General features: G+C 39.9%; 1 protein-coding gene across 2 annotated transcripts in view; it reads left to right on the top strand.

Annotated features, from left to right (window-relative positions):
• Positions 1-12,288, top strand: part of KCNH1 (potassium voltage-gated channel subfamily H member 1) — a 442,833-nt gene that overhangs the window by 51,700 nt on the left and 378,845 nt on the right. For both annotated transcript variants that reach the window (XM_058275155.2, XM_058275156.2), the window contains exon 5: positions 2,076-2,194. In XM_058275155.2, coding sequence (XP_058131138.1) covers positions 2,076-2,194 — 119 coding nt within the window. The remainder of the gene's footprint in view (positions 1-2,075; positions 2,195-12,288) is intronic.

Genomic DNA, 12,288 nt, shown 5'->3' with positions numbered 1-12,288 from the left:
TTTGGGGAACACAACTCAATTCAAACATCTGGCCAGACATGATTCCTATTATAGGAAAATGTGGTGGTGGAAACTTGGGAAGAACTTATTTCTTATCCCAGCAAGCCTGCCCGTCCTGCTGTGATGGGGGATTTCACACTGCACATCCACGCCCGCCTACCACCCACTGACCTTCTCATGCCCTCCATCCAACCAGCTGAGAGCCTGGGAAAGAGAATCAGGATGAGCTCCAGGAAAAGCCAGAGGGCCTTTCTTTTCATCCTTTTTTGCTGTAATGAGCGAGGGCCGTGTACTCTCTGATGAGGCAGGGTCTGGGGTGTCTTCCCTGCCACTCCCTCTCACCAGTGCTCTGAGAGTATGCGTTGGAGTGGTGGTGGTGGGAACCTGGTGCCAAGCCCTTGGTGATGAGTGCATGCACAACTGCTTTCTACCTGATTAAAAAATATACTTTCTATTTTACTTGACAAGCTTTGCAGCATTCAGTTCTAGGTTCGTTTTGAGCTGAAGGAGAGCCTGACTCTGAAAGAGACTTAGAAATTCTAGTAGATGGCTCCCATACAGTGTTTGAGTACGTTCATAATGGCACATTTGGGGGAGACACCAATGACCCCTGCAGAATCTGGGCTACCCCCTTCACATTAATGGGACCCCCTCAGATAGACCACCACATGGTTCTTTTCAAGCCAACTTGAATGGGACTGAGCAGTCCCATTTCTCCACTTAATGGCATTGGGATGGATGAAAACTCCATTACTTCTTACTAAAGCCCAGAAAAAAGGAATTAGATTTAAAAAAAGAAAAAAAAAGAGACATATGATTCCCTGTACTTGCTGTGTTGACAAAAATTTACCCAGATCATGACTTTGAAGGCTGTGCAAAACGCTATTCTTCTTAACTCTATTGTCCTTGGAATTCTAAGCCTATCTTGGAAGGGTGCTCCAAGATAAAATTTGGCAGATGAGATTGCTGCTGCAAGGCACGAGTACTTCTGAACTCTGAAAGACAAAAAAGTCAAGTCCTGCTTTTAGATGTCATGTAAAAATAGTTGCATGTTCTGTTTATTTGCTACACAAACCCAGAGTCCAGGTCTTTGGAGCATCTCACAACTGTCATAACCTTGATACAGATGGTTGTTAGATTTCCAAATGGGTGATAGTCTTTGGGGGCCTTTAAAAGCAATAAAGATCATGCGTACATCTTGGATTCTGGGGTATGGGATGAGTGGATGGGGAAAAGGCTAGTGTTTTGTTTTTCATAGTGGCCAAGGGTGGCCTCAGTACAGCCTCTCTGTTTTGGCCCACTGCCTTTAAGCAGCAAGGGTATTTTGATTTCCATTTTACAGATGATAGTTGAGGCCCAGAACATTTAAACAACTTGTTGGCAGTCACAAAGCAAGCTTAAGGCAGAGATGGGATTTCTATCTAGATTTCTGTAATCCAAGTTTAGGTCCAGGCTCTTAGAGTTTCTTGTTCAAAGAGAATCTGTTCCCAACCACACCTGCCCTTATCCTAGAGCAGACTGAAAATTGCCAGTGCTTTCTCACTGTCCACCTGGGGTTGAATTCATGTCTTATTCCACTGGTCCTGTGGAGCGTAATGCTTGGAATGATTACTTGACAAATCCGTCCATTTAAAACCTGGAACCAGCTTGGTCTCTGTAAGATCGGACAGCATCAGGATGGAGAACAGTGAGCCAAGTCAGAAGCCAGAGAAACATTTTGATTGCTTGGTATTTTTCATCAGAAAAGCTTTGGCCCCAAGTGACGAGCTCTGGGTCCTGGACTTTTCCAATGGTCTAGGCTCTCTGTGCTCCAGATGCCCTATTTGGAAACTATGTACTTAAAACTATGGTCAAGATTAAGTGCAGTGCGTGGGAAAAGCTAATTGCAACACACATTTGCCCGAGTCAAGGTGCCTTTCTAAGTAGTGAGTCTTGGTGGTGGGGATGCGGGGTGAATAACAGACTCAGGAGGACAGTGGGGATGTCTGTTTCGGGCTCTCTAACTTGTGATGTGAATGTCCGTGCTTCTTCGGGATGTGGTTGAACTTGCCCTTTCTTTCTTCCACCTGCTCCAGGCTGGGGGAAGTTTGCTCGGCTGACCAGAGCACTGACAAGCAGCAGGGGTGTCCTGCAGCAGCTGGCTCCCAGTGTGCAAAAGGGCGAGAACGTCCACAAGCACTCCCGCCTGGCAGAGGTAAGGGCTGGGCGTGAGCCTGTCGCGAGACTCGCTTCTCTGGGTTAGACTGGCTGAGAAAATGGTGCAAAGCTGGTGTGTTGACTTGGAGCAGACCCTGAGGACCTTCTCATCTACACACTAAGCTGAGCTACACACCAGTGAGTTTGAGTAAGTGACCTAACTTACTTTGTACTTTGTACTTTCCCCTTTGTAAAAGGGAACTGGGAACAGCTTGATTCCAACTCAATTGTGATTACAGGCATGAATTCACTTTTGGGGGGATGGGGAGGGAATGAAAGTGCCATAAATACATGAAGGGTTTTTACCACAAGCAATATTGTTATCTGAGCAATACACACTATTATAGGAAAAGAAGATTCACGAAACCAAAAGAAAAAATTAAAAATCAAGTATAATCCCATTAAATAGATAGCATTGTTACATTTTTTATGTGTATTCCTATTCTTTTTTTGACTATATCTTATTTCCTCAAGCCTTCGTAATACTTTCTTTCACATGCAAATGTTAATGAAGTGAGATGCATCTAATAATTGATGTACATTTAATGTGGCTATGTTTACTTTTCTTCACTTAATGTGATCATGAACAATCATTTCAGGTTAAGATTACTGTTGATAATGTCAGTAAAATTCAGGTAGTGATGGTCTCCCTTGCTGGGTCAAGTGAGAGGCTGGGAAACTTTGACAAAGTTTGTTTTTTTTTTAACCAGGCTTAAGGTTCTCAAATCACTGTTATCCATTTTTGGCGGTGCCTCACTTTTGTCTTCCTCAACTGGAGCTAGGTTGGGACTAGCTCACAGCTAACCTCCATCTCAAATGACAACATAGCCTGCCCTTTGCCTGGCGCTGGTCCGTCAGGCTTCTGTCCATGCTCTGCAGGCACAGCCCTTCCACCTGGCTCCCTCAGAGGAGGGAGAACCTCCCAGCACGACGTGGCTCACAGTGGGTGCTCTGTACATGTGCACCAGCTGTCACATGAGTTAAATACAGAAGGCCTTCTTGCAGCAGCGCGTTTTGCCGACGGTGGGGATGGGCAGTGCTCTTTGGTATCATGTCAGAGACAGAGAGACCTTTGGGTGATGGCAGCATCGCACTTTGTCATGCTGTGGGCTCAGCTTGTGATAGAAAGAATACCTTCGCTCACAGTCTGCACTGCGCCTGCTTCTTATGGTCAATAAAGTGTCCTCATCTTCTATTACACTCCCCCTTGCTCACTGTGATCCAGCCACACTGGCTTCCTTGCTGGTTCTCAGACACCCAGGTTTGCTCTTTCTACAGATATCTTCGGACTAACTCCTTCACCAATTTCAAGTCCTTGTTCAAATGCCATTTTCCCTATGCAGCCCCATGTATCAGTCAGGGTTCTACCAGAGAAACAGAACCAGTAAAATAAATGTATTAAGAGATTCATTGCAAGGAATTGGCTCACACGACTGGGGGGCCTGGCTAGGCAAGTCCGAGACCTGTAAGGCAGGCAGGTGGGCTGGAGACCCTCTGGTAGGAGCTGATATTTCAGTCCATAGGTGGGATTTTTTCTTCCTTAGGGCCTTTCAGTGGACTGAAAGAGATGTACCCCGATTGTCAAGGATAGCCACCTTAACTTAAAGTCAGCTGGTGTAAACATTAATCACATCTACAAAATACCTTCATGGCAACACCTAATCTAAGTTAATGTTTGATTGAATAACTGGGTGCTATAGCCTAGCCAAGTTGACACATAAAACTAACCAAAACAGTCCACCCCTTGTCAACTTGGTACTCATACATATCGCTTTAGAGCATCCTTAATCTCCAAATAGAGACAGTAACAAAGCTGTACTTCTGTCTAACATGATGCAACTGTACTGTGTTGCATTTGAAAATGCACTAACCATTTCCCCAGAAGAGGATGTAAAGTTCTTGGTTGATGTTTACCATTCTCTTTGATATACTTATATAAAATGATATAAAATTAATCAATACTACTACGTCATATGTTAGATGATAAGGGGATAAGAGGGAGAAGAAAACAAAATATTTGCTACATATATATATACACATACACACATAAAAGAATAAGGAAAAATTTCTCATAACTCATAATCCTCTTTTTACACTGTTCTGTTTTTCCCCCACTTAATGTTTTTTAATAGTCTATATAACCTACTTATTTGATGTATTTCTTGTTCACTGATGTGTCCCAAGCTCTTATCCAGTGCCTGGCATATAGTAGGTACTCAATAAAGTTTTATTTTATTTTTCATTTTTTAAAAATTTATTTATTTTTAAAAAAGATTTATTTATTTCTCTCCCCTGCCCCCATTGTCTGCTCTCTGTGTCCATTTGCTATTGTTCTTCTGTGTCCGCTTGCATTATCTGGTGGCACTTGGAAACTGTGTCTCTTTTTTGTTGTGTCATCTTGCTGTGTCAGCTCTCCATGTGTGCAGCACCACTCCTGGGCCGGCTGCACTTTTTTCATGCAGAGTGGCTCTCTTTGAGGGGTGCCCTCCTTGCTCATGGGACACCCCTATGCGGGGGTGCCCCTATGTGGCACGGTACTCCTTGTGCGTGGCAGCACTGCACGTGGGCCAGTGCACCACACAGGTCAGGAGGCCCTGGGGATCAAACCCTGGACCCTCCATATGGTAGACAGATGCTCTCTATCTGTTGAGCCAAGTCTGCTTCCCTCAAAAAGTTTTTTAAACCATTGGTTGAATGGTGAATAAGAGAAAAGGAGTGGGGTCAGTGTTTTTGTCCCTGTCAGGTATAAATAGCTGCTCATTGATTGCCAATATGAGAGAAACTTTTAGGTTCCTTCCCAGGGCCTAGTGTGTTTTAAAAATCTGTTTCCTGGTCATGACCTGTATTTAATATTCTGCTCAGCTTTCTCGTTAGTAAATGCCATTGGTCAAGTGGAGATTGAGCCAGAGTATGGCTACCTCAATGAAATCTGTCCCACACTTAGGAGCAAATGGCACAAAGCACAGGTGGATTTGGAAAAGCAGTTGTTACTTTACGGCAGGCTCTTCTCCTGTGAGGCTGCTCGTGTCTTTCTAGTATGATTGTTGTGTGGTTTTCTTATACAGTTGCATAAATGGTATCATGCTATCATATTTTACAGTTTTTATTTTATATTCAACATTGATTTTTTTAACTTTTTATTTTGAAATAAGTATAGACTCATAGAAATTGCAAATGTGGTTCAGAGTGTGCTGAGTATCTTTCTCAAGGTCTCCCCAATGGTAATACCTTACATAATTATCATATAATATCAAAATCGAGAAATTGACAAGGGTATAATATTGTTAATTAGGATACAGATCTTAGTCAAATTTAACCAATTTTTACATGCATTTGTGTGTGTGAGTGGTTATATGCAATTTTATTCCATGTATAGATTCTTGTAACCACTGCTACAAATAAGATACAGATCTGTTCTATCACCACCAAGGAACTCCCTTGTGTAACCTCTTATACCATCCCTGTCTCTTGGCAATCATTAGTTCGTTCTCCATTTCTATAATTGGAATGTTGCATAAATAGAAAGATACAGAATGAACCTTCTGAGATTGGCTTTTCACTAACAAAGTGGCCTTGAGATCCATCCAGGTTGTATGAATAGTGAATACTTCATTAGAAACTGCCAAACTATTTTGTCGATTATAGTTGACTGTATCATTTTATATTCCTACCAGTAATGTGTAAGAGATACAGTTTCTCTGCATCCTTGCCAGCTTTTAGTATTATCACTCTTTTACATTTTAACCATTTAAATAAGTATAGTGATATCTTATCATGGTCTAATTTGTATTTCTCTAATGTCTAAATATGTAAAAATAGAGCATATATCCTCTTTGGTGAAATGTATGTTTCATGTCTTTTGCCCATTTCCTAATTGGGGTTTTTGATTTTTACTGCTTAGTTTTGAGAGATTATCTATCTATCTATCTATATCTATCTATCTATCTATCTATCTATCTATCTATCTATCTATCTATCTATCTACACATATATATTATAAATTCTTTCTCAGATATGTGGGTTTGCAAATGTTTTCTCCCAGCCTGTATTTTGGCTTCTCATCCCCCTAACAAGACCTTTTGCAGAGCATAAGAGAGTTATCCAACTTCATTCATTTTAACCTTTGATTTGTATCCTGTTTTATTAGTATATTATAATTTATTGATGTATACCTTATTGATGGGTGTTAGATGATGTTCAGTTTTTCACTTTCATCAACGATATTGAAAAAATTACCCTTGTTTGTGTCATTTTATATATACATTACAGAGTTACTGTACAATATATACCAAGCAGTGAGTTATCTTCATATTTATTGGTCAGTGCCAAATTACCTTCTAAAATATTTATGTTTACATTCATAGCAGTAATGTATGAGAGGACTACCCATTTCCCACATGCTTATTACCACTTGGTATTGCTAGGATTGTAAAATTTTGCCATATTGATGGATGATAGTATTTAATTTTGGTTTGCATTACCCTGATTACTAGTGAGGTTCAGCTTTTTAGTTTTTATTATGTTAATAAGCCTTTCTGATATTTCTTCCTCTGAGTATATCTTGTTAATATTCTTTGCTCATTTTTTATTGGGTTATTTGTCTTTTTCTGGTAGATTCTTTATTTTTTTTTTTACCATTTAATAACTTTCTTTCATCTGTATAAAATAATTTTTCTTTCAGTATTATTTTGCTTAATATTATACTTTCTTTGGTATACTTTTCTATACCAGTATTATTTTATATTATTTTGCTGAATAATAATATTCTTTCTTTGACAGGTATTTTTTTTCCATTCCTTATTTTATGTACTCTCTATATTTCTCTGAAGCTGCGTAAACATGGATCTTGCTTTTACTTAGCAGCAGTAACTGTAACAGCAACAGCAACAATAACTTCTAACTCTTACAGAACTCTTTCTATTGCCAAGCGGAGTAGCAAACATATAAATTATAATCAACAATTCTCCCAATAGCCCTATAAGGTGGAACTGCTGTTGTGTAGTGGGTACAGAGAGATTAGGTAATTGGCATCTAAGTGGTGGAATAAACATTCAAACTCAGTCTGACTTCAGATTCCATGCTCCTAAGCTATTATGTGAGAGTATCCATCTTTAGTTAAAGAGCTTAATCTGTTTATGTTTATTGTTCTTCCTGATATATTTGACTTATATCTGGTATCTAATTTTGTGTTTTCTATTTATTATACCTTTTCCTTTTCTTCCTCTCTTCCTTTCCCTTTCTTCCTTCTTTCTTCCTTTCCTTCCTTCCTCCCTCCCTTCCTCCTTCCCTCCCTCCTTCCCTCTCTTCTTTCTTGCTTTTCACTTGATTTTATTTCTCTCCATTGATTTGAAAGATATGCATTCTATTTTTGTTCTCCTAGTGATTACATTTATATATTTGTAATTGCAAATTTATCTTAATCACTTTTTTTAAACTTCTTCCAGAATAAGTCAAGGACCTTCGGATACTTTAAATCTGAACTAATCCCATCTATGCTTGTCTCTCTAATTTTGTTTTTTCCTTATATTTAACCTTCTAGGTAGTCATTATTTTTATTTTTTATAGTTAATATCTAATTTGATTTATCACTATATCTTTTGCCTAGTTCTTTGTGCATCATTGTCTTTTGTAACCCACAGTTTACTTCTGGTATCAGTTTCCTTCTTGTTTGAAGTATATTCTTGATATACTATATTCCTTCATAGGGGGTCTGACAATAATATATTCTTTTAATCTTTACCTGTGGAAAACTGTCTTTTTTCTTCCTTCTTTCTTAGATCATAGTTTAGCTGAGTATTTAATTTTAAATTGACGGTCTTTCCTGATTTTACCATTCTTATTGAGCTATTTTTTTGTGTTTGTTTTATTTTTAATATCTGCCTTTTTCATTTCTAGAAATTCTATGTGATTTGTTTTAGAAACTTCCTGGTCATTTAAAATAATGTCTAATTCATGTCTTCTAGTGTCTCTTCCTTTATCTTTTATTCCATTGAAAATGTGAGCATACTTCATATACTCCTCATGGTGTTTAATTTCCTCTTACATGTGCTTCTCTACTGTTGGAGTTTTTTGGTGGGAATTCCTTGCATCCCTAGTTGATGAGGCATCTTGAATATGGTGGTTTGGAGTTTGCTTGTGCCATGTACCATAAAGTTTCCCCTGGTTCAGACTAGTTTTTCTGTAAGGTTTTAGCCGGGGGACTCCCAACCCCATGAGCAGTGTGAGTGATTTCAGGTTCTGTGTTAGTCAGTCAAAGGGGTGCTGAGGCAAAGCACCAGAATTTGGTTGGCTTTTATAAAGGGTGTTTATTTGGAGTAGAAGCTTACAATTATAAGGCCCTAAGGAGTCTAACTCATAAGAAGTACTTTCTTATCCAAAGTCATCTGCCACATGCTGAAGCAAGATGGTGGGCGATGTCTGCAAGGGTTCAGTCTTCCTTCTTCCTCTTAAGGCTCCATGGTTCCAGCTTCTTCTGATCCCAGCTGCAGGCTGGCATAAGGCTTGTCTCTCTCCCTTGGTCTGTCTCCAGGGCTCGCTTCTTTTTGGGCTTAGCTGCTCTGTTCTGTTCACAAGGTCAGCTAAAGACCCTCAGTCTCACCTCTCTTCCTGGGGCCTCTGCTGTGTCTAATGAGCTGTCTCTATTCCTGTGTTCTTCTCCTGTGTGTCTACTTCCATGTGTTCTTGATTGAGCATCCATTTATATAGCCTATTAAGGGGTGGTGTGGGGTGGGGTATTCAACCCTGTATGCCCTAATTACATAGTTGAATCAAAGTCCTAATCTTAACATAATTGAATCAAATTCATCTCAGCTGAATCTAATACTGTCAAAGAGGATCATGCCCAGAGGAACAGACCAGTTTAGGAAGATAATCAAGATCTCCTTTTTGGAATTCATAAATGGTATCAAACTGCCATAGGTTCTATACCAATGTGTGGCATAGACTTGGGGTTCTGATTTCTCACAGATAACCCTTTTCTTACCCTAAGGTCCAGAGAAGGAGCCAGTTTCCTTTTTACATTTCTGAGATATAGGGCAGAGGTATTCTGGACCGTTTCTCTGTATGTCAGCCCTTTCGTCACACCAGTAAGAACATGTGCAATCCCTTCCTGACCCTTATCTCATATACCTGGTTCTGATATCCCACAGTTCTGAAAAACTCCTGGGCTGTTTGGTTTCAAGTTCCTGTTATGGTTTTGTTATCTGAGGTTTTGAGCTTTAATGTTTATTTTACAATGTTTATTTTAATCTTTAAACAGCGTTAAAAGCATGTTTAGTATAAATAGACATATGTAAATAAATAAAAATAATCTTATCCATTCTACTTAGTCTACTGCATTGACTATTAACTCTCTAAGCACTTATGCTAGTATGAATTTGATGGATTTCTAGACGTGGAATTAGGGAAGGCATTAACATTTAAAACTCGGTAGAAAATGCCGAAGTTCATATGAAAACGTTGTACCGGTTTATACTACCCAACCAATCACAAGTGCCCATTTCTTCTCTCACCATTACTGATATTCATTGCCATCAATTGTTTCACTTAATTTTAAACTTTAATATTTTAATCAATTTTCAAGGAAAAGCATCTATATCTGATAAGTGTGTATGGATTTGGGCTGATAAACATAGAGGATGCCTTGCTGACATGCATGAGGGCGTTGCTTGCAGCCATCCATCAGTCAGACGGTTCACGAGCATGGCAGCACGAACCAGCCACCTACAAAAGTAGCCAGACAGATACGCACACAGCTGAGGTTTCACACCCAGAGGAACAACAGACCAGTTTACAAACATAATCCAATATCTATTTCTGAAATTCATAAATAGTATTAAACTGCCACACAGGCTCTACTATCCCTGAAATTGAGATTTTTACTCCATTTTTTTTTGCTTTTTGTGTATTGAATTCATTTGGTTCTTCACACTCAGGGAAAAGTGATAAGGAATCAAAAGGAATCAAATGATTCCTCACTCTGTTTATTTATTGAAAAGTATCTTTGACATTGGGAATTTCTGCCCCAAGTACCTGTGTTTCGATCTCATTTTGCCTCTCATAAACTATTCTTTCAAATATTCAGAACTGTCTCAGAATGGAACAGGCCGTGTCTGTAGGTAGAAGGGTGCTGTTACTGAGGTGTTTTGGAGGTGTTTCGGATGGCCACTTGATGGTGCCCTGAAGTGAGCTTGGGAAGTAGGGTTGGACAAATAGCCTTCCATTGCCTTCCAGCCCTGAGGACCTGTGGCCAAGCCTTGTTACTTTCTGTTGCACATGGGAGTCAGAGGGCTCCATCTGGTCAACCCTCCCTTATCTGGGCCTGGAGGTCTTGTGGGAAGGTTCTGTTTTTTTCCTCAGAGGACCATTTTGTGTATGTGTTTATTACATTTTTAATAAACTTTGTTTACTCAAGGCAGGCAGGGGAGAACTCAAATGTTCAACGAGGCCGTGTATCAATTCTAAACTTTATTTTGTTGGAAAAGTCATAAATGACCAGCTGAAATGGAGTTTAGTGTTTTTCTGTAGCCCTTTCCCGACTTAGAGACAGGATGATGTAATGGAAAGAGAAGGGGATTTGGAGTCAGACTGACCTGTATCCTCCAAAATTCTACTATATTCCAGCTGCGTAACTTTTTAAAAGTTACCCTCAATTATGAAATAAGGATATTACCTACTTTAGAGGATTGTTGCGAAGATTTGTGATGCTTTAAAAGACAAGTCTCATCTTATTACTCCCTTCTTAAAAACCCTTTAACACCTTCTGAGTATTCTTCAGGTAAGTTTAAAATTTACATTGTGACTTACAAAATCCAACTTATCTCTCCAGCCAGCCTTATCCACCAGTTTCCCGCTTACTCTTAGTTTCACACTTGTCAAACTCTTGCCCCTGGCTCTTAGAACATGCCCGTCCCTCTGCCTGGAAGTGCTTGTTCCACCGTCTTGGCTGGGTTGGCTCCTACTCACTCTTCAGGATTCAAAGTAGGTGTCACACCTCCTCTCTGAGGCCATCCCAACCACCCCACCCCACCCCAGGTGGTTATGCCTTCCTCTCAGAAGCTCTCCTAGCTGTGTGCAGTTTCTTTTTTGAGCATTTATGACACTGGGGACAGTTTTGCTCAAAGTTTACCACCTCTAGATGTAAGGTCCACTAAGGAAGGGCAGTGCCTCTCTTAATTACTCTATATCCCTACCGTGGAACTCAGTGCCCACACAGGTCAGCTTGGTAAATGTCCATCATATGAATGAAGCAAGCACCTGGGCAAGTGCTTGGCACTTAGCAGGTCTTCAGAAAATGTTGTGTTTTTTTTTTTTACATTAATCTCCTCCTTTCATGACAAATGTCTACCTTGATTACGGATATTGGAAAACTACTTGTAACTGACTGGATAATGATGGCAATGTTTCTGTGATTCAGCCTCAACCACAAATTCTTAACAATCTTGATTTTTAAAAATAAAGCTGATGATATCAAAATAAAAAGTAAAAAAAAATACTAAAGTACTTCTTAACAAAATAGGAAGAAAATCAAGATTGTTACCCAATTGCATTTCAATGTAGGATTATATTTGTGAAGGTGTCATGGTGTTGGAACTAGACTGTAACATAAATTACAGAAGGGTTAATACTTTTCATTGCTTCCCACTTCCTGCATTGCTTCTATAATGAACACATGTATCATGGATGAAGACCTAAACATATTGCCTACCTGGTTCATTGAGGAGGGTGTTCACAGCATGAGTTAAGCAGTTGTTTCATTTGGGATGTCTGAAGCCCCAAACCAGGCTTTATTTTGTGACATCTCCACCCCAAGCCTCAATAACATCCAGCTCTCTCTTTCCCTTTGAAAGTGATTCTTCTGGGGACTGAGTTTGTCCTCGCTTTTCAGCCCTAAAAACACGTTGTTTCTGAATGACAGTACTTGGGGAGAGGAAAGAAGCACACACACATGTATCGCCAGGATGAGTCTATGGTGAGAGGTTTAGAGAACAGAGGTGCCTTGACACTGCAGTGGAGGATTGCTTGAGGCAGTTGTGAAGGATGGTGAGGGCGGTGCATGTGTGTGGTGCTTTCCAGGCTCCTTAAATGACCTGC

The sequence above is a fragment of the Dasypus novemcinctus genome, chromosome 13 (assembly GCF_030445035.2).
Source record: "Dasypus novemcinctus isolate mDasNov1 chromosome 13, mDasNov1.1.hap2, whole genome shotgun sequence".
Lineage (NCBI taxonomy): Eukaryota > Metazoa > Chordata > Mammalia > Cingulata > Dasypodidae > Dasypus > Dasypus novemcinctus.
The sequence above is the reverse complement of the archived record's forward strand: the minus strand, read 5'-3'. Positions and strand labels throughout refer to the sequence as shown.